At 44.1% G+C, this 25,316-nt stretch overlaps 1 protein-coding gene across 4 annotated transcripts in view; it reads right to left on the reverse strand.

Moving 5' to 3' along the window:
- sptbn4a (spectrin, beta, non-erythrocytic 4a) overlaps window positions 1-25,316 on the reverse strand; it is a 52,189-nt gene that overhangs the window by 12,064 nt on the left and 14,809 nt on the right. For 3 of the 4 annotated variants that reach the window (XM_077547205.1, XM_077547204.1, XM_077547206.1), the window contains 13 exons: window positions 20,377-20,640; window positions 11,300-11,527; window positions 11,130-11,219; window positions 10,770-11,048; window positions 10,562-10,692; window positions 9,396-9,600; window positions 8,221-8,466; window positions 7,982-8,116; window positions 6,080-6,321; window positions 3,363-3,501; window positions 3,137-3,221; window positions 2,785-2,996; window positions 100-1,421 (listed from right to left, as the gene is read on the reverse strand). In XM_077547205.1, coding sequence (XP_077403331.1) covers window positions 100-1,421; window positions 2,785-2,996; window positions 3,137-3,221; window positions 3,363-3,501; window positions 6,080-6,321; window positions 7,982-8,116; window positions 8,221-8,466; window positions 9,396-9,600; window positions 10,562-10,692; window positions 10,770-11,048; window positions 11,130-11,219; window positions 11,300-11,527; window positions 20,377-20,640 — 3,578 coding nt within the window. Of the gene's footprint in view, window positions 1-99; window positions 1,422-2,784; window positions 2,997-3,136; window positions 3,222-3,362; window positions 3,502-6,075; window positions 6,322-7,981; window positions 8,117-8,220; window positions 8,467-9,395; window positions 9,601-10,561; window positions 10,693-10,769; window positions 11,049-11,129; window positions 11,220-11,299; window positions 11,528-20,376; window positions 20,641-25,316 lie in introns of those variants that run through there. The other variant, XM_077547207.1, reaches the window with a different exon arrangement.

The raw sequence follows: 25,316 nt of genomic DNA on the forward strand, positions 1-25,316 counted from the left end.
GTAATACGCCGTCGTAGGTTTGTGTATGAGACAAAGAAAGGGAGAATTGAAAGGAAACTTCAGACCACCAGTAATTATTTCAACCAACACTACACTTACCCTGAGCGTTTGTCAGAGCCATCTTTAACAGAGCCCTCCAGGTCACTCGAGTCTTGTCGTTGCAGCCTCTGCTTGCCACTCCCCTCCTGTTCACTGGATGACTGCCTCTCCAAACGTCTCCGATACCGCTCCTGACGCACAATCATCGGAAGCTCATTCAGCCTAGCTTGGATCTCCTGTTCGCTGGAAGTTTGTCGACCCAGTTTGTACTCCCTCTCTCGTCTCAGGTGGTCCATCTGAGGGTCTGAGCGGCTGCCCCGAGGATCCCTCTGGAGACGGCCATGGAGTAGGTCCAGTCCTGATTCTGGGCCCATCATGTCTGCCATCGGGATGTCGCCATACTGTTCCCGCTGTACTCTACTGGCCTCTAAAAGGGGGTTTACAGCCTTGTGGATGTGATTGATCCCGGGTTGCATGAAGTCAGCTTTCAAGTGTTGCCATGCATAAGCCATTTTTGGGTCCATGATACCACCACTAGGCGCCAGGTAACCCGAACTGCCAAGACTTCCACTGCTGTAATGATTTTGTGCGAGATAGCCAGAGCTACCCATTCCTCCACTGCCATGATAATTCTGAGCTAGATATCCTGAACTCCCCAAATTTGGCTGTGGGGCCAAATATCCGGAACTCCCTAAATTGGGCTGCTGTCCCAAATATCCTGAACTCCCCATATTTTGAGGTTGTGTCAAGTAACCGGAGCTTCCCATATTTGGTTGTGTCAAATATCCAGAACTTCCAATATTCTGATGCTGAAGAAACCCAGAGCTTCCCATTGCACCACTGGTTTGCTCCTGAGCCAGGTTACCCGAACTTCCTAACCTGCCACTGCTTGGATGGCTTTGCATGGCATAGCCAGTGCCGCTCACGCAACCCGCAGACAGTCCAAAGTACCCAGAGCTCTCCACACTATCAGTTGTTGGATTGGTCATCCCAGGGTAAGTAGAAGTGTCCTGTCCTCCACAGTGGGAAGATAGCACTGAAAAAGCAGAGTCACTCCCACCTCCAATGGCCTGGTGGTTTATCCCAAGATACGAGGGGCTTACAAACTTTCCACTACATTGTGGCTCCAGCCCGTGATAGGTTGATCCATTTATGACGGGGTTGTAGCTGGCAAGCGATGAGGACAATCTCTGGGTAGCCGGAGTGACAGATGGTTCCGCGCTTGTCTGTAAGGATGTGGGTTCTATTTGGACGTGTATCATCTGCCTTGTGAAAGAGGGAGTTGAACTGAATGTGGTACCACTCGGAGTCAGACAAGATAATGGGAACATCCTTCGACTGGACAGTGGCGTCTTTTTGTCTTCCTCTTTTTTCTTCTCAGCCTGAAAAATTATTTCAAATAACTAACAGCGCACATACGAGGGAGGAAAACACAAAACAAAAAACTAATATGTGCAATGCAGTTATTGAAAATGATGAGAAATATTTGCTCATTCATTTTTTGGCAGCCATACAATATGAAATAAAAAGATGATGTGCAATGAGTAAGACTCATGAGACAGCTTTTAAGGCCATAATGATGCAAAGATGGTATAAACCAGTGATTCTCAAACTTTTTACACTGAGTACCACCTAAAAACAAAAAAAATACTCTTCAAGTACCACCATGTCCAACATTACAATACAGTAGCACAGAAAGTGTTCATCAAAAACGAAACTGAGGTTTTATTTCTAAAAGGTATATTTGATATTATTGTAAACCACAGCAACATTATGGAATTTAAAGGGACACATGACTCAATGAGCCATTTTCAGCAGTAAAAGTTAATATTTTGTTCAGAATTAATTTGATAATGTCATTCTTTTTCATGTACAATTAATACCTTTAAAAACTCATTTTTCCACTTGCTGTCGACTGAAGATGACATCACTTACACAGGAAATAGATACTGACCAATCATGGCACACCAGTTTTCTGGGTTTGGTCAGCAAACTGAGCCATGATTGGGCGTTACCTGACAGGTGATGTTATCTTCAGTTGACAGCAAGTGGCAAAATTAGTAAATAAGTTTTTTAAATATTATATATAAAAAATTATTATTTTGTTATATGTCGGAGCATACAGATTCTAACATGAAGAGGTTCCTTAAAGCAATGGTAGTTTTTACAAAAAACAAAAACGGCCAGCAGGTGGCAGCAGAGTATAAGAGATCAGCCGGTGCCATGTTGCAACAAGCTATTTTTGCCAGTGTTTTCAATAGGTTTGTGAATAATAATGACGTTATATTCTAATGCTAATTGCTATAAAACAACAGATAAACAGATACAAATATACTTTTTTCCCTGATCAAAGAAGAGACCGTAATCTTTCTTTTGGTAGGTTTCATGTTTTAATAGCCATAAAACTGAATATTCTGTGGACCTTGCACAATCAGTTAAAATCCAGTAAAACAGCCGGGCGTGAAGGGGGTTGCTTCAGTGAGAATGGCTGGCAGTGAATGAGTTAATTATAGACAAAATATTATCTTCTTTCTGTGAGTGTGGCTCAATGAGTCAAGTATCCCTCTAAACATTAACATTATGTTTAAAAAATACGTACTTAGGCATTGGTTATACCAGATACCACATACCACTAGTGGTACCCATACACCACTTTGAGAATCACTGGCATAGACCCCTCCCTGCCTGATTTTTTTTCTCCTGTGGAATCAAACTGATTAAACAATTAGCTACAGTCAAGCTTACTGCAGAAAACTGGCGGAGAGAGCTGAAGCGTTCTTTCCAGGTTACAGCAGCCTTGCGGAAGGCTTCATGGCGAAGGATGAGCTGCTCAACCTCATCACTTTGGGCCTGGGTCTGTCCCCCATCTGGCTGTTTGGAGGTGATTGGTGGCTCCTTGGCCTTCAGCCAGGCTTCTGCCCTCACGGTCTCCTGGGCAAACTGGAATCTCTCATGCTCTGAAGAATACAGTCTCCCATCAACCATCAACTCACATTATGATCCATGTGGCACAGTTAATTTGAATTTGTGTGCCACATTGAGTGGGATAAAGTTAATTTATTAAACATTGTGTTATATCAAGAAGTAAGCTACTCACTGCGCTGCAACCGTTCCTGGTGTTTGTCCCATTTCTCAACAAGATTCTTCTGCTTGGCCAGAAGGGCATCCAATTTTTCTTTAATCTGCAGCCACGGACCAAAAACATATGATTAAGAGCAGTTGAGTTAAAAAAAAGAATGTATGTTGCGTGTGTGGTTATCCTCAGATGGAGACCTAGTTTTGAATTTGAAGTAATTCATCATTCATTCATCAGAACTCCTGACCTCCTCTGATGCAGGGTTGCCAGCAGCTATAAGAATTTTGCCGAGATCTGCACACTGCTGGATGGTTTTGCTGCGACCATCTATTTTGACTTTCAGCTCATGGTGTTGTTTCATCATGACCTCCAATGCAGTCAAATCCCTAAAACAAAAAAAGGTTACCGGTATGTACTATTTAGAAAGAAGCAACACATAGGCTACTATAACTTGAGCTGCACCAGCTCTGGCAAAAGGGTCCTCGTGTCAAAACAATCAAAATTGGGATATTCATATATTCAAATTCTACACTTTATTCCCTTTCAAATAATATATAATACACAGATATACCTAAAAAATTACCAGATTGATATTGCTCGTTTTGAGAAAAACGGGTTTAAAGTTTTGGTCTTTGCATCTTTCAAATGTCCATAGCAACCAGTACATTAGGAAAAAGATATTGACCCCAAATTTTCAGGAACTGTTATAAGATCACTGGAAAGTCAATTAGAATAGCAGGTAAGGACATCATCTAAAAGGTGAGCCTTTTAAAAGTTTAGGAAGTTGACCTCGCGACAGATGAAATCAGCCTCAACTTTGAGGATCCCATTGAGCTTACAATTTATCTTATGAGGCATCAGCCAAGGTTTGATTTTATTTTATTGTTGCTCCTTGTGGTATTTTCTTGTTTAAATGAGGTCATATTACTACAGTGGGAAATTTGATTTCATAATTTTGTGTGCAATAAAATATTATTTGTAATGTGGTGTGGGTTATGAGATGTAAGTTTATTGATAACAAATCGTCAGAGGTGGCAAATCCAGATGCAGCTCACCGGGTGCTTGTTTACCTGCTAGGGAGCTAGCTAGCTAGCACAAGGAGCCAAACTGTGGACCTGAATTTGCCATCTCTGCTTATCAGCGATATTGAGGCTCAAATGCTTTTAGTCACATAAAGAAAATGAAAATGGCATGATGGTTCAACACAACTGTAACTTTAACTTTTGTGTTGCTGGGAAATGAAAATTGAGACCTCAAGGAGGCTATTTGTGGAGAAATCTCAAAACCGACATTTTTGTCCAAATGATACATTTTCGTGTCTAGCTAAAAAACTAATGTTGCCAACATGCGGACCCTTTTGCTGGAGCGGGTCACATATTGGAACAGCAGATATTTATTTTTCAATATTTTGTAGTTCACCAACAACCCTAGTGAGGATAAGTGGTATGCAAGATGGATGGTTAGAAGAATACCCTGGGTACAGATAGTGTACAGCAAGGGATCCTGGAGGTTAAAGTATGTTATTTTAAACTACAAAATGCAATTTCTGTAGAAATTGCGTGTGAAGGCTGTGAGGCTGAATGAAAACTGTGGAATGATTTGCAATGATAATGAACGGCATGGAATGCTGCACAATGAACTGGAAAGAGCTGAACAAGTTGGAACGGTTTGAATTGGTGAATAAATGTAGAAATTACAGCAGAGTAGGGTGTGAAGAATTGAGTAGGGAATGGACCTAATAATCATCTTTAAAGTGAAATGAATGTGCCAAATATTTTGAATGTCACTTTGAAATGATGTAAATGTGTCATGGGAATGAAAAAAAAAATGGAAGCACCCATGGCGTATTCTGAATATTTTGAAATTGGAACGGACTTTGAAATGATGTAAATGTGTGATGTTGAATCAGCCATTGGGAATGAATGGGGAATATTAGGGTACAAAATTGTGAATTGTTGGTAAGGTGTGAATTTTGGTAACGAAAAAAGTGGATCCATACATGGCGTGAATATGAGGCTGTGTTGCCATGAGCATGTGGGTATACTCGATATGTTTTCAAAAAAGTGAAAAGAGAGGCTTGGTAAAGCACTTTGGGCCACATATGGGGTATGGCACGTTTTAAAAACAAAACAAAAATACAATTAGTAACCTATTTAAATGGATTCGGGATTGGGTGGTTAAATAGTAATTGTTGACATTTAACTTTTTCAATTCATATTTTTACTGTTTTTGAATTTAGTTATAGGTATATAGATGTGATATAACCATGTGTTATGTAGTTAAATGAATAACAATGTGATAATGATTTTGTGAACTTCATTTGAACCTCTTACTCCTCACCATCTCTTGAGATAAGAATGTTTATGTTTTAAAAGTTGTCAGAGTCTCTTGTCATTAGTCATTTGGTCGTAAAACCTGAAGGTCCAAGGTCAAAGCCTGTCCACATCATTTCTCCGAAGCTGGTGGGGAGCTGAGATGACCATGTCAGTATCTTGTGCCTGCTTATTTTCAACACTATTTCTGTCAAATGTAAGAGGCGCAGAGAACCTTTTCTACTAGTATAAAGACGCACTGGGAGCTTATCGTCACTTTTCGAATGTAAGCTTTTTTCCTGTGTCTTAAGAGCTCTTAATAAATCCTTGCAAGGAAAACTTCTTCATAGGATCTCAATTCTGATTTATTTGAACTCGCAAAAGATTACACTTAATAAAGTAATCAAATAAAGCCTTCATAATGAACACCGATCATGGATTTGGTGTCAGAAAAAACAAATTTAAAATTCATATTTACAACAATACACGTTGCAACCTCAGGATGGATGGCAAACTTGAGTCACTCTGAGAAGCTTTGATTACATGATAGTGAAAATGGAAGAGCTTCATCATGGAACATTAGGTCAAGGTGACAGCCTCACGCAACACTGTAATACAAATATGTTTTCAATAACAGTAGATGACATCTTACCTGGGCTCGTCCCATCCAATCTGGCCCATAATGCCTTCCATCCACATGAGATTTTCACGGACTACTGAGAAGAACTGCACCTTGTCTGTCACTGAGGTGACCTGGACACGACTGGCCTCACAAGAGCTCAACAGCACCTTCCAAGCTTCCATCACTTCATGCTCTTTTACCATAATGGCTTCAGCCTTCTCGCCGGCATAAATAGTACGCAGCTGTGCAGCATTCTCCTGTAGCTGTCGTACCTGAACCAAGATAAGATACAATGACTTCATTGTAGCTAAATCCCTGTTGATCAATACTGTGAAAGAATAAGGTGCATCTGGAAAATATTCACAGCACTTCACTTTTTCCGCATTTTTTTCTGTAACAGCCTTATCCCAAAAGGCAATAAATTATTTTTTCCTCAAAATTCTACACAACACCCCATAATGACAATATAAAATTAGTCTTCGTTTTTTTTTAAATAAAAAACTAAATGAAATTGTATGTACTTACGTATTAACGTTTAAAAAAAAAAAAAGGTTTTTATGCATTCATACAGAAGGCTTTGATACGGCTTCTGACATGATAAGGTCGCTTAAAGCAATGGTATTTATTACAAAAAACGGCCAGCACGTGGCATCAGAGTATTAGAGATCATCCAGGGCCATGTTGCAACAAGTTCTTTTTGCCAGTGTTTTCAACAAATTTGAAAGAAGAGACTCTAATCTTTCTTTAGTAGGTTCCATATTTTATACGAAGCTCAAAATGAAGCTTAGGTGCATCATGTTTCACTGCTCATCCTTGAGACGTTCCTACAGCTAAACTGTGGTAAATACAGTTGATTGGACATGATTTTAAAAGGCACACACCTCTATATAAGCTTCCACAGGTGAGAATACATATCAGAGCCACGAACTAAGCATGAACTTTAAGGAATTAACTGTTGACTTCACAGACAGGTACAAGAAGGGCGCCGAAAAAAATTCTGCTGCTTTGAATGTTCCAATGAGCACACATCAACCGTACAAGGAAGGAGTTCTGAACCACTAGGACTCAACCTAGAGCTGGCCGCTTGTCTAAACTGAGCAAACAGCGGAGAAGAGCCATAGTCAGGGAGATGGCCATGCACCCACCTTACCTAACCTAACCCTAACCCTCTGTGGGCAGAGGAGAACCTTCCAAAAGGACAACCATGTCTGTAGCACTCTACCAATCAGGCTTGTATGGTTGAATGGCCAAACAGAAGCCACTCCTTTGTAAAAGGCACAATGGCACATGGCGGTCTACCTGGATTTTGCCAAATGTCACCTTAACAACTCTCAGAGAAAGACAATTCTCTGGTCTGATGAGACAAAGATGAGAACTCTTTGGTGTGAATGCCAGGCCTCCTGTTTGGATGAATGTAGCAATGTACAGATGTACACATCCTTGTTGACCTGCTCCAGACTAGGAAGAAGGTTTACGTTTTAACAGGACAATGATACTAAGCTCATAGCCAAGACAATGAAGGAGTAGCTTCAGCCTCTGTGAATGTCCTTCAGTAGCCCAGCCAGAGCCCAGATTTGAATCCCATCAAACATCTATGGAGAGGTCTGAAAATGGCTGTGCACCGACACTGTCTATCCAACACGATGGAGCTTGAGAGGTGCTGTAAAGAGGAATGGGCAAAACTACTTAAAGATAGGTCTGCCAGGTTCACATTCAAAAAGACTTGAGGTGCATCAACAAAGTATTGAGCAAAGGCTGTGAATACTCATGTACACATGATGTCTTCATTTAGCAAACATTTTACAAAAAAAGGAAAAACAATTTTTTGCATAGAATTTTGAGGGAAACAAATGAATTTGGGGTTGAGTTTGTAAAATAAAATACAAATTAAGTTACAATATTGAATGTTTTATACAAGGTTATATCACTTGCCTGTGTAACTAACAGTTGAAGGGCATGCTCATAAGAGTGCATAAGTCTCTGCAGGGTAGCTGGATTGGTGATGTTGGCTTGGCAAGCCCTCACTTCTGGCAGCTGCTTTGTCTTTCCTGCGATCTGGGCCAAAACCTGCAACACCAGACCGAGTCATCATCACGAGTGCTTTAATAATATGAGGCAGACGAACTCCCAATGAAACGAAAAACACAGGCGGTTATGAACTCGAAACACACCTCTTTGCAGTCAGTGAAGAACTTGTGGAGCTGATTAGATGCTGCCAGCATCTGTCTGCGAGTCTCCATCAATTCCAGGAGGTCGGCCCAGGACTCGTTCAGTCCATCCTTCCACTCAGCAATGGTGGCTGCATCCGAATGACCACAGTCGATCATTTCATTCACCATTTTATTCACCTGCTCCATCCGCTGCTGGCCAATATTTTTTGTTTCTGAGGCAAATTTGGTGAACTCTTCTTGAAGCTCCTGAAAACCAAGAAATGTAATGTAGAATATTGTAAAATGATCCATGATGGAATCACAACATACAAGAACAATAAAAGCACTTCAATATTAACATGGCTTACACAAGATTAGTAGTATTTTCGTAGACAGGTGCTCGTGCGCTCGGCGTAAAAACTGGCACACCTTCATTTTCATAGCGGGGCAAGTCTAGTTTACTGTGTTTGGGCATTTGGCTCTGCGTCTCGCTGGGTATCCGGCAAGCCAAGGGCATTTTCTATTTTATGCCCAAGGTTCACTGGACAATTAGATGACACAAAGTAGACTAGACTTTTAGGCCAGGTGAAACCAGGTCTAAGTTGTGGCGCACGTGGTGTAACCTGATTCTGGTGGGTATGATCCAGGGGCAGGCAGATTTTGTGGTCATTCGTGGCTACTTGGTGCCCGCAGGCACCACGTTAGTAGGGATGTAACAATATCTAAACGCCGCAATGCAATATTATCACAATATAAACCTCACGATACGATAACTATCACAATATTGTAAAAAAAAACATAACATAACAACATACAATCTCTACTAACACTTAATATTGAGGCACTTACTTGCTAATACAAGCACACATTGAGTTCCTTCACTCTATACACAAGCATATTACATTCCCTTTCATCTGATTAGCATGGATTTTAAACATAGAAGGGCCAAAACATGCCGTATGAAAACTAAACTGCAGTAAAAAACTAACCACCATATTATGCTATAACTGCACAATTAGAAATCAACTTTTTTTTTTTTTACACATGTGCTGTTTTTAATAGTGACATGACGATGACAATATTGTGGCAGTTTTAATATCGCAATATCACAATATAGCCGTTATCGTTACATCCGTACACGTTAGTGATCCCTTGTTTAGAAGAATGCCTAAAACCAGATCGATCCGAGTTCTCACCGTCACATGCTCCAGGTCTTGGCCAAGATCAGTCGAACTTGCCACAGTTTCACGTTCAGTGATCCATTTCTCTAATTCCTCAACATCCTTATTGAGCTGATAAAGCCAGTACTGCTGCTCCAGCTTGATCTTTCTGTGCTCCACCATATCTTTCAAAGACACATACAGTCTGTCTATGTGGGACTGCTGCCTGGTTATTTGCTCACTGAGGAAAAACAAAAACAACAATAGAGATCACACTTATTGCACTTACTGTATTATCAAGTATTGGAACTATGCATGTTGTACTGTACCCCACCAGGTAACTTCCATTTTTTTAGGATAAGGTACTGCACTTCAATCAATTCATTTTCTATACTGCTTGATAAATTTAGGGATAGAGGCTGATGTAATTTTCTAAAGTACTAACTGCCTCATCCTGAAAGTTACTTTCTTCTCACATGCATTAACTGTTCACAACATTGTGACCAATTGAATGATGTAATTAAGAATAACACATTCAACCAGTCATCATGCATCCATCCATGAACTGGAGTCTATTTGAGCTGACTTTCACACACACATTCACACCTGTGGACAATTTAGTCTTCAATTAACCTAACATGCATGAGTAATATACAAAGTCAACACAGGAAGGCCTGGGCCAAGATTCAGACCCTGGATCTCTCAACTGTGAGGCAGACTAAATCCACCACAGTCTCTGTGTAATCCTGTCCACAGTCGTGCTCATCGACATCAAAATTGAAGAAAGATATGCCATATTTGGCACAGTATATGGTAATGTCTCAAGTACCGTTGTAAAATTGCTCTCCCACACTCTCCTTCTACCTGTGATGGCCCAGGTGCGCTCACCTTGAAAAGGCTGTAGCTGGACAAGGGTGTCATGACACCCCTCTCCCACAAATCTTTCCACCCCCCACATGTGCAAAGTCTTTAGAGTTCTTGTTCTGTTGTAATTTCTTTTATTACTGTATGTGGCTTCACATGTTTTTTTCCTATGCTGTGCCCCACTTAAAGGGGCAGACTTGTGTTTTCCCCTTCCTTCCTTTCTCTCAATCTAAAAAACTGACTGAAATGATTCCAGTGAAACTATGAACTGTGCAATTCGCACAAAAAATCTCAACTTGATAGGTGAACACAAAGTCAAACGATGAGTTATGTCACACCTCTCTGGGTGTCCAAGTTCTAGCAGCTGCTGGCATTGCTGGGACAGCATGCCCACAGTCTCTGCATATGTTTCCACTGTTTGCTCCAGAGCCAAGTGAGTCTTCAGTAGTTGCAGGGTGCTCGCCTCATCCTGAAAATGATCAGAAGTGAGTCTGTGTACTGAAGTGGTGCGTTTACAAATGAAGTGACTGACAGCATTGTCCGTACCGTGCCTTTTTCGTCATTAGCCTGCTGGAGCTTCTGACCTGACAACCAGGACTCCACTTTGGCCGCCTCGCTGTAGTATTGTTGAGCCTGCAGCGCTGCATCCAGCATCACAGATCTCCTTTCCAGCTCCAACTGCAATACCTCCCACAGCTGCCGTACATGGCCGGCCCCTTCACGCACAAACTCCACTTCAGGAGTGCGTAGTGATGCGATAATTCCCGCCCTGTCCAGAACTTCCTCAACACGAGCCTGCCGCCCTGCCAGGTCCCTCTGGAGAGTCTGAAAAAGACCAATCTCAGGTACGTCTCCTGAAGGGTTTGGGTCAAAGTTCAGCTTGGAATTTACCTTTGTGATACTCACCTGGTTCTTTTTTGCATGCTGCTGCACATTCTGGAGATTATTTCCATATTCTTTACATGATGCCTGGGGAAGCCTCTCTTGAATCCACAGCTATTAAATTAAAAAGAAAAATCTAAATGAGATAATTTAATGGTAACAAATATTACAAAATGAGAAGATGATGAGCTAACCATCTCATCTTCCAGGTCTTGAGCGACTTGGTGCATCTCTTTGGAAGCCAGCAGGATGCGACGCCTCTCCTTCAGGGGTTCAATGAGGCGAACAATGCGGGTCTCCACCATGCTTGCTTGCTCACCACTCTCACTTGTCATCAGACCTCGCTGGGGAAGGCAAACCCCCTGCAAGCTACCCAGTTCCTCTACATCCTTGTAAATGTCCCCGAACTGGGACTCCATAGCCTATGACAAAAGGGTGCAGTAGTTTTAGGTACAGTGGTGTCATTGTTCAACTAAATTCCATCATTGTTTTGTAATATAAAAAGCACAATATTGTATGGCCTTTCGTCAAACAGGAAACTTTGCTTAGACTAGAACACATCAGAGCTCAGAACTATATAAAAAAAAATAACTGAAGCATACAGCCTGTCCAAATAACAAAAACGGATACTTTTATTATGACTCAAGTTGCCGTATGGGGTCAAAGCAATTCTATTGGTTTAGTTTAAAGGTGTATTCAAGGATCTTCTCGAATAGTAGAAACCAAACGTCTGTTAGTCAGTTTTTTAAAAATGCGTGTGCGGAAGACTATCCTACCAGCTCTCCTGCTTGTCCGGGGGAAACGCTTACACTGTAAAAAGTGTGATATTTCTTTGAAAAAGCCTAGTAAAGGTTGATGCACTCAAAAATTTTAAGTACATTTTACAAGAAGTTAAACCAGAAACTTTACTTGATTTTCTCAAGTAAATCCCGTCGGGAACATACAAGCTCATCTTCATCAGTCTCTGCAGCCAGCCTCACTTCATGTCCTCTTGCGGCTCTCAGCCATTTTCAAAGTATGCGGTGAGATCAGTGGAGCTACAATACCCACTTCTAAACCCCCCCTTGATGAACACCGTTCCATGGCCTACCCTCCTCTGCTTCTAATTGGCTGGTAAACCTACCTGTCACGGGTTTGAGGCGGAGAGAGATGTGAGAGATGTGGACCCAAATGCAAGGATGCTCAGTGATCAAACAGAGGTGATAAGTAAACATAGAGTGATTTATTGACAAACAGGTGGGCAGAAAAACCTAGACGTGACGTGAGTAGAGTGGAACGAGCGTGACGTGACAGGACCTGACTTGCCTTAATGGGGAGTGACTTGCCTCGACTTGGCTGGCTGTGGCTATGACTTGTTGGCTTGAGCTGTGGCTATGACTTGGTTGGCTTGGGCTATGGCTATAACTTGGCTGACTGTGGCTGTGGCTATGACTTGGCTGGCTGTGGCTGTCGCTATGACTTGGCTGGGGCTGTGAATGTGGCTATGACTTGGCTGGGGATGTGGATGTGGCTATGACTTGGCTGGGGCCGTGAATGTGGCTATGACGAAGTCTTGGCTGTGGCTATGGCTTGGCAGTGACACAAGCGGCTGATGGCACTGGCAGGTTGACACACAGGGGAAGGGAAGACACACAGGCGGATGTGGTTACGCATAACGGAACGAGGGGAAAGACAAGGAACACAAAACAAAGCACTGAACACAGGCTAAAAAGAACATGAACACCCAAAATCAAACAAAAAAACATGACACTGCCTACATACACTGATTAGATTGGCAACTTTTGGCATGAGGACTGATGAGCCAAACGGAGGCAGAGTAGGATGGGTCATGTCGAGGAAAACTATCCTTCAAATGTTCCCCCGAGCCACAATGGCGACCCAAATATTTGGCTCAGGTGGACTGAACGTATCCATCATTGGAGATAGTACAGCCCAGATAGCAGAACTAGTAAGGCGTTGGACCACATCCTCATTTCTCGACGCTGGAAGTCATTTGTCACCAACTGCCGGGTGTACACAGGAGCACAGCTTGGCAACACAGACCATTGCCTGCTGGTGGCTCAGCTTAGGCCAGAGCTTCGAGCTAACCAGCACAAGACTCTGCTTCGCCCCGACTCCTCCCGACTCAGTGACCCTAACATCGCAACAGACTTCAGTCACTCCATCCACCGCACTCTTGATGTCCTGGCCCCCGACAAAGCGACAGATTGGGCGTCTTTCAAGGAAAGTGTCCTCCAGTCTCCACACAATGTCCTCGGACACTCACGAGAAGGCCTTGGATATCAGAGAGAACGCTAAACATCATCAACCAGCGATGGGAGGCCCGGCTCTGAGGCGACCTCACGGAGTACCGGCGACTGAACCGCTTGCGTAACGTGGCCATCACTGAGGATAGGGAGAGGTTCTGGGAGGCAGAAGCCCGACAGCTAGTCTGCAGCCAACAGCAATAACATGAGCCGCATATTCAGTCGACTGTGCCAAGCCTGTAGCGGCCCACGCATAAAAACAGCCCTGGTAAAAGACTCCGACTGTAATCTCATTACAACAGAAGCCAACTGTCTCGTGCACTGGAAGCTTTCTCCTGCAGCACAGCACCATTCCGTCTGATTCCATCCTCCTAGAGGCTGCAAACGCTGAACCCCCTAGCGACGCCTGCTGCACAGACCCTGTAACACCTGAGGAAGTGAGAGCTGCTCTAAAGAAGCTGAACACCATAAAAGAGATGCTCAAAGCCGGCGGTGATGGCATGGTGGAATGGCTAACCCGCCTAATCAAACAGACGTGGGAGACCGAGAAGCTGACCTCCGACTGGACCAGAGGGTCCATCTCTGGAAACGCAAGGGTGACAGTCTTGTCTGCGGAAACTACAGAGGCATAACCTTGCTCTCCATCCCTGGCAAGGTCTTCACAGGGATCTTGCTCAGTCCCAGAAGGCTGGCTTTATTGCCCAATCGCTCCACAATCGACCCCATCTCTGCCGTTCGTCTGCTGATAGAGAAGACCCGTGAATTCCGTAAAGATCGTCATCTGTATATCGGATTCATTGATCTGAAGGCCGCCTTTGGCATCGTATGTCACTTCTCACTGTGGAACATCCTCCAAGCCCCCAAGATCATCGCCCTGTTCAAACTGCTCTACAGTAATGCAGAGAGCTGTGTCCGTATCAATGGCATTGACTCCGACTGGTATACCATCTCTAGTGGCGTTCGCCAGGGCTGCGTGGCTGCTCCTAATCTTTTTAACTGCATCATCGAACATCTGATGTCCAGGGTCTGGAAGAGCTCCCCCGGAGTGTCCCTTGTGTCCTTTGTGTATCTGGGGTCCATGGTGACAGATAATGGTGACCTAAAACCAGAGTTTATTCGCAGACGAGCCGTGGCAGCATCTGCACTGCAATCTCTCTGCAAACCCCTCTGGCGGCACGAGACCATCTGACGCAAGACGTAGCTCTGGATTTACAACTCCGCCATACTGTGCATCCTGCTTTATGGCTCAGAAACGTGGCCCCTGAACAACACTCTCGCCGCAAGTATCGATGGCTTTGACAGCAGGGCCCTCAGAACCGTCGAAAACATCAGGTGGCCACAGCGAGTTTCCAATGAAGTGCTTAGAGCCCGCACGCGCCAGCCACGAGCATAAAACAGCTATGTTCTCCTGAGTACAGTGAATTGATTCTTAACAAACACTTTTACTAAAGAGGAAAGTTTACATATGGAGTTTAAAGTCTTTGGATTATACTGTGTATTTACTACAAAGGAATATTGGGACAACAAGGAAAATGAAATTTGAGACAACAAAGTCACAATGTTTCTGGAATAAATTATAAATTTACAAGAAGGTGAAAATGTATATTAGAAAAGCTACACAAATTAAACCCGAATATCATAAGGGCTATACTTCTTTAACCTTGCTCTGCAAGAAGAATTCTCGTGGTATTTGTGAGTTCACAAATTCCTGAGCCTGTTAAATTCCTATTTTTTATTTTTTTCAAGAGCTCAGTATTGTTCATTCGGTAATTTTATAGATTTGACATGTCATCATCATTGCTCTCTTTTTTTTTTTTTTTTTTTAATTTTGTATGTGGGTGAGTATGTGCATGTGTGTATGTGTGTGTGTGTGCGAATGTGCGTGCGTGTGAGTGTGTACTCATGAGTTCACCTAAAACCTATTAAAAATCCCATACCGTTCACCTAAACCGAATACTTCAGAATCCAGCTAGAATCGTGAGGTTGTCAGGAGACCCGAGGAAGGATCAAAGAAAAGAAAGGAAAGTGAAATCCAGTACAGACCAGACATTACCTACTACCCACCGGGTTACCAACCAGAGTATTTCACCAACCCCAGAAACATCTAAATTACAACAAATTAGGGAGACCTCAAGAGACCAAAGGCGAGACGGAGGAAAGGAAGGAAGGATAGATGAAGCAGAGTGAGATCCACAGACATCAGCCTTCACTGATTCAACGACCAGAGGAAGAAGCAGATGCTGGTGTGGTGGATCTGGTGTGCATGAAAACCTCCACCAAAGAGGGGAACCGTCGACCCCGGCCAGGACAGAGCAAGCGCAACACCTCAGGGCCACCCAGGCCACGGCAGCGCCAAAGGACAACCCCGGGGCTCCGCAGGGGCCACCTGCCGGAGAGCAAACCCAGGAGCCAGGAGCGCCCCCCACCCCCCACCCAACGCAGCAAGACGGGGCACGCCAGGCACCCCACCGGCCCACAGCCCCAGCTCCCCCCACTACCCCCGCCCTTTATCCACCCCCGCCATCCACCACAACCCAGCCGCCCCCAGAGCCCCAAACCCCCAGACACCCCCCTCCCCCAGCACCACCCCACCCAGCCACCCTTACCCCCCCCAACCAAGCCGCCGCGCCCCCCAACCCCATCCCCACCAACCGCCAGCCCCGCAGACCCCGACCCCCAAACCCCAGGGACCCCCCGTACCCAGGCATCGGTGCCGGAGAGGGGCCAGACAGCGGAGAGGGCACCCGCGTCCACCCCACCTCCAGCCGCGTGGAGGGATGGAACAACGGGGGCAGAAGGGGAGATGGGGGCACCGGGGGACGGGCGGCATCCCCAATAAAACCTTTAATTTCCACCGATCTGAATCACCACCAATCCCAGAGCGACATTGTGTTTGGGGTGGGATATGCAACTGTGATGAAACCAGGAAGCCAGTGCCGACACCGGGGGGAAACAAACAAACATGGACAAATGGATAATGCAATTAAGTTTGTTCTTGCAGAATTACTCACCGTTTCCTTTTTGAATGTTGAACAGCGAGAGGCGCTTCATGCATTTTTAGCTGGTAAAGATGTTCGTGCTTTCCCGCCCCCCCTTAGACAAGAATGAAGACGACATTTCATCCGTGGCCAGGATTGGTAAAAACAAACGTGTACAAGATGTCCAATCAGCTCGAAGTATTGTACAGAATGTTCCGCCTTTCCCGAGCAAATCACCGTGGAGCAGTCCCAGATTGATATTGTGAAGAACTCCCTTGAGTGAATCACAATATCAATCTGGCTATTGCCAGATTAATACTGCTTCAGTGAAACAAAGAATTCATGATTTCACAAGTAAAACACTTAACAGTCCTGCTGAGGATTATTTGATCTGTTGAATTTTTGATTTACTTGTGCTTCTCCTGTGGGTGTATAAATGTGCATTAATAATAATAATTTTTAAAAAGTGCATTACTTCCATTTGCTGGAATTGGTAGAATACCATCTTGCATTGTGGTTCACAGTTATCCTTGTACGGTGTAAGTCAGGGATAGGCAAGTTTGGTCCAAGAGAGCCGCAGTCCTGCATGTTTTTGGTGTCTCTTGCCTCTAACGCAATTGTTTCAAATCATCAGCTCATAATTACGTTCTGCAGGAGCCTCTCAGCTGTGTTCGAGAAGGGAGACATCAAAAACATGGAGGACTGCAGCTCTCTAGGACAGAACTTGCCTACCAATGGTGTAAGCAATGTGTCCTTCCATCTTGCAATTTGAATTGAAAAAAAACAAAAAACAAAATGGTAATATATCCACTCAACCTTAGACGTTGCCTCCAGTGTTACCTCATTACGAATGACCTATTTCCCATTTTCTTGCTGTTTTCCTATCTTCTTCTATCAGTCTGCCACCACTTTTAAAAGAAATGTTTAATGATGTAACCTGCTGAGTGTATGGCAGCTCTCTAGACACATACAGTAGCTGCTGAGCTTAAACTGTTATGTCAGGTTGGTATAGGAATTTTGATTTTGAGTCATTTCAAAGGGGTGTAAAGTTCTAATGGGAACGTTCACCGGTTATTTTATCTTTAATGCTCACTGTACTAATAATAACAACCAGAAGACTGAATATTATATATATATATATATATATATATTCTCAGTTGAACTATTTACTGGGTGCCAGAAAAAATGAGTACACAGCTGTGGAGCCTTTTCTGCTGGATGCAGAAGAAGGTGTAATCTGTCTAAAATGATTTCTACTATATACTGTCTTGGCCGCTTGCCCACACGGGCGGCTCGGCCTAGCTCACGTGACATGGGACCTTATGGTCTTAACCGGTTTCAACTACACATACACTACATGTACTCACAAAAAGTTAGGAATATTTGGCTTTCAGGTGAAATTTCAGGACGATCTTAAAATGCATTCAAACATTTACAGGTGAATTTAATGTGACCTCCTCGAAGCTTGTGAATGTGCATGTTCAACCGTTAAATGTTTGAGTACTTTTTGCACAAGTTGTTCTCTACTGAGGATCTTAACAAGGTGGCATCATCAAATTGAATGGCCTGCACTTTCTCCAAACCTGAATCCTATTGAAAACATATGGGATCAGTGCTGTCGCTGTGTAGAGGCTTGAAACGCTGCACCCCAGAATCTCATGTTATAATATCACTGTTGCGTGAACTTTTTACATTTTCCATAAATCTCACCTGAAAGCCAAATATCCCTGTCTTTTTGTGAGTAGTGTATGTGCCATAGTGCAGATAGAGATAGGAAGATGCTGGGAAGAACTTGGTAGCTAGACTAGACAATAGGGATGGAACGAGATATTTTTTAGGCATTTTTTATGCCTTGGGTATCTGCTTATTTATATCAATGCCTTGGTACGCTCTTATTTTGAAGTTGTTGCCGACAGCATGTCACGGCGTAATGACGACTTATTTGTCGCTGACGTCAGCACGCAACGTCCTGTGGAAATCAATTCAATCGATTATTACATAAACAAAAAAAATCTACTTAATTTCACTGACATTGTATTGCTGTTGCGAGCAGCTCCACCGCCTTTAATGTTAATGTGGCTAGCGGCACTAGTGTAGCGATGCTAATGTGGTTCGCGTGGCTAATGCTACTACAGCTAGCACAACTTAACCAGTGCAAGGGCTGTTTGATTACTTTTGAAAGGCATAAATGACTGTGCGTACTTTGATGATGAAAGCCTGATACAGTTGCAGTGCTGATCATTCTATAACAAACCAGGCTTACTCAACTGTGCTGATTTAGCTGGCAAAATCGCTACTGTGGTTCTGATGTCACCTTGTTTCATGGACCAAAATCTATGGGGAGAAAAGTGTGCTACTAAGCACAGTGTAAATGTACATCCATTTATCCATCCATTATCTACCACTATATCCGGGGTCGGGTCGCGAGGGCAGCAGCTTTAGTAGGGAAGCCCAGACTTCCCTCTCCCCAGCCACTTCAACCAGCTGGGTGGGATCCCAAGGCATTTCCTGGCCAGCCGAGAGGGATACAGTATAGAGTCTCTACAGGATGTCCTGGGTCGTCCCCCTGTTCTCCCACCGGTTACACATGCCCGGAACACCTCTCCAGGGAGGCATCTAGGAGGCATCCGAACCAGATGCTCGAGCCATCTTAACTGGTTCCTCTCAACGCGGAGGAGCGATGGCTCGAATCTGAGTCCCTTCCGGATGACCGAGCTTCTCACCCTATCTCTAAGGGAGAGTCCAGATACCTTGCAGAGGAAACTCATTTCGGCCGCTTGTATCTTGTCCTTTGAGTCACGACCCACAGCTCGTGACCAAAAGTGAGGGCAGGAAGGTACATCGACCGGTAAATCGAGAGCTTCGCCTTTCGACTGAGCTTCGCCTTTCGACTCAGCTCTTTCTTCACCACAACCGACCGATACAGAGTCTGCATCACTGCAGATGCTGCACCGATCCGCCTGTCGATCTCCTGCTCCATCCTGCCCTCGCTCTGCTGTCCTCACTCAGTGTAAATTTAAGTTTAAAAAAAGTTTTGGATTTAGATTTGAGATTTTTCTAAAAATTAAAAGCAGTTGGTCTCACATAAAATGTGTTTGTTTTTCTTCTGTATTTTGATAATTTAATTTTGTTTTTTAGGCAAAACATATATTTTTTATTTTATCCAAATACCCAAATATTGAATAGAATTTTCAGTAGGATATCCAAATACCAAAATATTTGATAGCTGCAGCACTAAAACTATTCAGTAGGAAGAAAGATCTCAGCTGCAGCTGTTATTGTATGGCAGCATTTGAAAAATTTGCCTGTAAAAAAAAGTGACTCTCTTGTTTATGTTTATATTTGCACTTCAGAGCTAGATCGTCAATTTTCTTGCAGGCTACTCAATCAAAGGAAAATATTTAGAAAACTGGAAAATTTATATTAGGCTTTTTTTATTTTTTATATTTAACAAATTTTGCAAAAATCTTGTCTAGTCTTGTTCTCCTGTGGAAGATAAGCGACGGTCGATCCATTCGCGTTCAACACAAGCTCAAGAACCACTAGACGCTAACTACATTTGCAAAATTCTTCTCCTTCAGGTATCCGTAGCAGAAAGATGGTGGTGAAACATGTCAGCCTCATGTAAGGCGCGGCGCAACCTATGTAATATAATTAATTACTGGACCTACAGCTCGGCTTCGCTTTGTACGTTGATGTGATAGAACATATTTTTGGGCATATTATTGAAATGGTGTTTTTTTTTTAAATTTAATGAATAATTAGTTCACCACTAGATGGCACTAAATCCAACACACTGTCCTTTTGAGCGCGAACAGGAGCATAGCCCCCTATTATGTCAGTGATTTGGCCAGTGAGTTATGTCAGCCTGACCATCCCACTACAAAATGTATTGCAATGCCCAAGTCTGAAACACAATGTCAAAGCCAAAATGTAAGCAGAGTTCTACTGTGTTTTGTGTGATGAACAGGTTAGCTAACCGAGTTTGCTTCTGATAAGTTCCACACATGTTCAAGAAGTAGGGGCTAATCGGCCAACTATGCTTACCTGGAATTTTTGGAGCTGCTCATTGAATGTAGGCAAATGATGTGCCTGCTCCAGTTGGAGGGGCTGCTGCTCCAAGTGAGAGAGCTGGTTGTCAAGGTCTGAGTAGCTTTTCACTGCTGGTTCTGGCTTGTTGTTTTCAAAGAGCTGGCGAGCCTTGGCCTTGGTTGTGGTCTCCAAGTCAGACCAGCACTCCCGGATTTCTTCTAGCTTCTGCTGCACAACTGTGCGAAGCTCTGGCTTCTCCTGGATCAGTCCCTGGCCCTCCTAAAATAAGACAACAGGAGTAATTATTAAAGTGACACTGTGACAGCACAGATTGATACAAATCATTGTATCCATGCTAACAGTGCTAGCCTTCCATCCATCCATCCATCCATCCGTTATCTACCGCTTATTCGGATTCGGATTGTCAGAATTGACAGCAGGGAAGCCAAGAGTTCCCTCTCCCCAGCCACTTGGTCTAGCTCCAGCGGGATCCAAAGGCATTCCCAAACCAGTCGAGAAAAATAGTCTCTCCAGCATGTCCCGGGGCTTCCTGCCAGTGGGACATGCCCGGTACACATCTCAAGTGAAGCGTCCAAGAGGCATACAACCAGATGCCCAAGCGACCTCAGCTGGCTCCTCCAAACGTGGAGGAGCAGTGACTCGATTCTGAGTTTCTCCCAGATGACTGCGCTTCTCACCCTATCTCTAAGGAAGAGCCTGGACACCCTGTGGAGGAAACTCAATTCGGCCGCGTGTATCCGGGATCTTGTTCTTTTAGTCACGACCCACAGCTCGTGACCATAGGTGAAGGTAGGAATGTAGATTGACCGGTAAATGGAGAGCTTCACTTTTCAGCTCAGCTCCTTCTTCACCACAATGGACCGATACAGAGTTTTCAGCACAGCAGACACTGCACCGATTCGCCTGTTGATCTTGCGCTCCATCCTGTCCTCACTCGTGAACAAGACCCCAAGATACTTGAACTCCTCCACTAGGGGCAGGTTCTCATCATGGACCCAGAGAGGGCATTCCACCCTTTTCTGACTGAGGACCATGGTCTCGGATTTGAAGGTGCTGATTCTCATCCCAACTACTTCACACTCAGTTGTGAACCGTTCTAGTGAAATTGGAGATTGCGGCTTGAAGAAGCCAGCAGCACCACATCTTCTGCAAAAAGCAGAGATGTAATGCTGAAGCCACCAAACCGGACCCCCTCAACGCTTCGGCTGCACCTATAAATTCTGTTTATATATATATATATATATATATATATGTATATATATATATATATATTTTTTTTTTTCTTTCTGGAGAGCTCAGTTCATTCTGTAATTTTACCGATTTGACATGTCATCATCATTACTCTTTTTTATTTATTTTTTTATTTTTTTATGTATTTATTTTTTTTTATAATTTTTTATTTTGTATGCGGGTGTCAATGTGCATGTGCGTGTGAGTGTGTATTCATTAGTTCACCTAAAACCTATTAAAAAATCCCATACTGTTCACCTAAACCGAACACTTCAGAATCCAGCCAGAGTCGTGAGGCTGTCAGGAGACCCGAGGAATGACCAAAGAAAAAAAAGGAAAGTGAAATCCAGCACCGACCGGACACCACCCACCGGGCCACCAACCAGAGTCCTTCACCAACCCCAAAAACATCTAAATTCCAACAAATCAGGGAGACCTCAAGAGACCAAAGGAGGGACTGAGGAAAGGAAGGAAGGACAGACGAAGCAGAGTGAGATCCACAGACACAAGCCTCCACCGACCAGAGGAAGTTTCGATAGATGCTGGTGTGGTGGATCTGGCATGCATGAAAATCTCCACCAAAATGGAGAGCCGTCGACCCCGACCAGGACAGAGCAAGGGGTGGCGGCGCGGCGGGGACACGGACAGGGGATTGCAGCACTGCTCTATATTGCGGTCTGCCCCAACCGATGGCACCCCCACCCATATACCACCCCAGCCCCACTCCAGTTGTGTGGTGCATTAAAATTGGAGGGGAGTTGTAGGGCGAAGACGGTGTCTCCACCCTACCACCCCCCCCAAGTGTGTTATGTGCCCTATATGTCTATAAACAAAGTGTATTGTGCAAAACTAGTGCAGTGAGTTAAGAGGAGTGACCAGTTGGGCCCCCCCCCCCCCCAACCGGACGGGGGAAGGAGGCGCACCCGCCCACCATACCCCCAAATTCTGTCTATAATCGATCGGCCCCGATTTCCTTAATTTTGGAAGTTCGGTGATCGGCCGATCCCTCAAAAATAAACTGATCAGCAAAGTCAGCCATGTGCAGTTAAAACAACCCATTTGTATTATTTCACCGATATTGTTCAATGTTTTTTCAATAAAATAAGATTGGAACACTGAAGGTTAATGTTGCTTGTAATCGGGATCGGCAGTTCAGACTTTTTAAAAGATCGGGGAAAATTGTGATCGGTGCGCCCCTAGTTAGGAATAGAATCGGAAACAATGGGCAGCCTTGGCGGAGTCCAACCAACGAATGCGACTTACTGCCGCCTCTGCCAGCAATGTGGACCAGACTCTGATACCGGTCGTAAAGGGAACGAACAGCCTGTATCAGGGGGCTCGGTACCCCGTACTCTTGAAGGACCCCACAATGGACACTGTCGAATGCCTTCTCCAAGTCCACAAAACACATGTAGACTTGTTGGGTGAACTCTATAGATGGAACACACCCTCCTACCCCCCTTCTTAATAAGGAAGACCACCACCTCGGTCTGCAAATACAGAGGCACTGTCCCCGATGTCCATGCAGGCTTGTGAAAGATGACAGCCCCAAAACATCCAGAGCCTTTAGGAACTCCGGATCTCATCACCCCCTGGGCTTTGCCACAGAGGAGTTTTTTAACCACCTGGGTGACTTCAACTCCAGAGATAGGACAGCCCATTCAGGGTCCCCAGACTTTGCTTCCTCAAAGGAAGGCGTGTTAGTGGAATTGAGGAGGTCTTCTAACAATTAACCCCCCCCAGCTCACGACGTTCCAACGAGGTCAGAAGCACCCCATCTCCCCTATCCACAGTGTTTACGGTGCACTACTTCCCTCTCCTGAGATGACGAATGGTGGACCAGAATTTCCTCGAAACCATCCGGAGGTCGTTTTCCTTCGTCTCGTCAAACTCCTACCATGCCCGAGTTTTTACCTCAGTGACCACTGAAGCCACGTTCCGTTTGGCCAGCCAGTACCCACCAGCTGTCTCCAGAGTCCCACAGGTCAAAAAGGCCCGATAGGACTCCTTCTTCAGCTTGACAGCGTCCCATACCACTGGTGTCCACCAGCGGGTTCAGGGATTGTCGCCACGACAGGTATTGACCACCTTACGGCCACAGGTCCGATTGGCCACCTCAACAATGGAGGCGCGGAACATAGTCCACTCGGACTCAATGTCCCCAGCCTCTTCTGACTGGGGTCAATCGCTCCAATCTGTGACAAACACGATGTCCAATAACAGAACACCACCCGGGTTCTGATTGGGGGGCTGTTCCTTCCAATCACGCCCCTCCAGGTCTCACTGGCAATGTTCACATGAGCACTGAAGTCCCCCAGCAGAACGAGGGAGTTCCCAGAGGGAGCGCTCTGCAGCACACCCTCCAAGGACTCCAAAATACTCTAAGCTGCTTTTTGGTGCATAGGCACAAACAACAGTCAGGAGTCAGGACCCGTACAACAATCTGAAGTCAAAGGGAATACCCTTTTGTCTACCGGGGTGAACCTTGTGCTCGCCCTATTTAGTTTAAAATATTGACTGTCATTTCCTGTCTCAGTGACTCTGCTTTTCCCTTGTACACTCCATTAATGTCAGCCATAGCTTCAAAGGATGGAACCTCAGACCCTTTACATGTACCTTATATATATGCCATTGTTTGGACTGGGAAAATAAAAGGCAATAGGCAGTAGATTAATTCACATCTATAGCCAAAAATAACATGGAATAACACAGCTCCATGCCAAGGCATTGACCCCCTGCTTGCAAAGAAGCAGGGAATAGAGCAAAGTTTGGCCTTGGGCTGACCTACAAATTGTGCATGGTAAGTCTAATACACCTCTATCCGTCCTGTAACTGTGCTTTTTCTTGCTTCTTTGTTTTTGAGGGATTCTGAATGAAAAGATGCAATACTATCAATGCATCTGGCATTTTCTTTTGTATCAGTCCCCTTACCAAAAAAAAGTATATTTAAGTATGCTTTAAGTTTTTCTCAAGTGCGAGTGAAGTCCCAAGTCATTGTTGGTAAAGTCCAAGTCGAGTTGCGATTCTTTTGACATTTTGACTCGAGTCCAAAAAAAAGTATATTTAAGTATGCTTGAAGTTTACTCAAAGTTAGGAGAGTATACTTCCAGTTTACTTTTCTTGTACTTATTGGAAGTATACTGAACCAAGTAAATGTTAAGTGTACTTGTAAGCAGAAGTGAAAGTAAGTTATTGTTTTGCAAGTCACAAGTCTCAAATCTTTGCCCTCAAGTCCTGAGTCAAGTCCCAAGTCAAGACTGACAAGTCTCAAGTCAAGTCCCAAGTCAAGACTAACAAGTCTCAAGCGATTCACAAGTCCTACGCTTTGAGCTTCAAGTCCTTTTGAGTCATTTTAACAACATCGTAGATTATATTATTTTGGGTGACCATCAAACTGGGAGTCAGGGACTTAGGGAGAGAGTGGTGCAACACAATGTGTTACCAGTAAGTTTACAGTTTCATTAACTACGCAGCTAGCAACAATAATTAGCCGATAAACAACTGACATTAATTTACTTACCATTATTTGTGCAACTTCAGATGTCAAACAAAGTTTGAAGTGTTGCCTCTCCGTCAGTAATCTAATCTTGGACATACTGCAGTAATTTTTTTGTTGACCACCTCATAGTTTGTGTACCCAAACAACTAGTGGTACAAGGGATCACAAAAGTCATGGAATCAGATAAATAGAACTTTTTATTTTC

The sequence above is a fragment of the Vanacampus margaritifer genome, chromosome 16 (genome assembly GCF_051991255.1).
Source record: "Vanacampus margaritifer isolate UIUO_Vmar chromosome 16, RoL_Vmar_1.0, whole genome shotgun sequence".
Classification (NCBI taxonomy): domain Eukaryota; kingdom Metazoa; phylum Chordata; class Actinopteri; order Syngnathiformes; family Syngnathidae; genus Vanacampus; species Vanacampus margaritifer.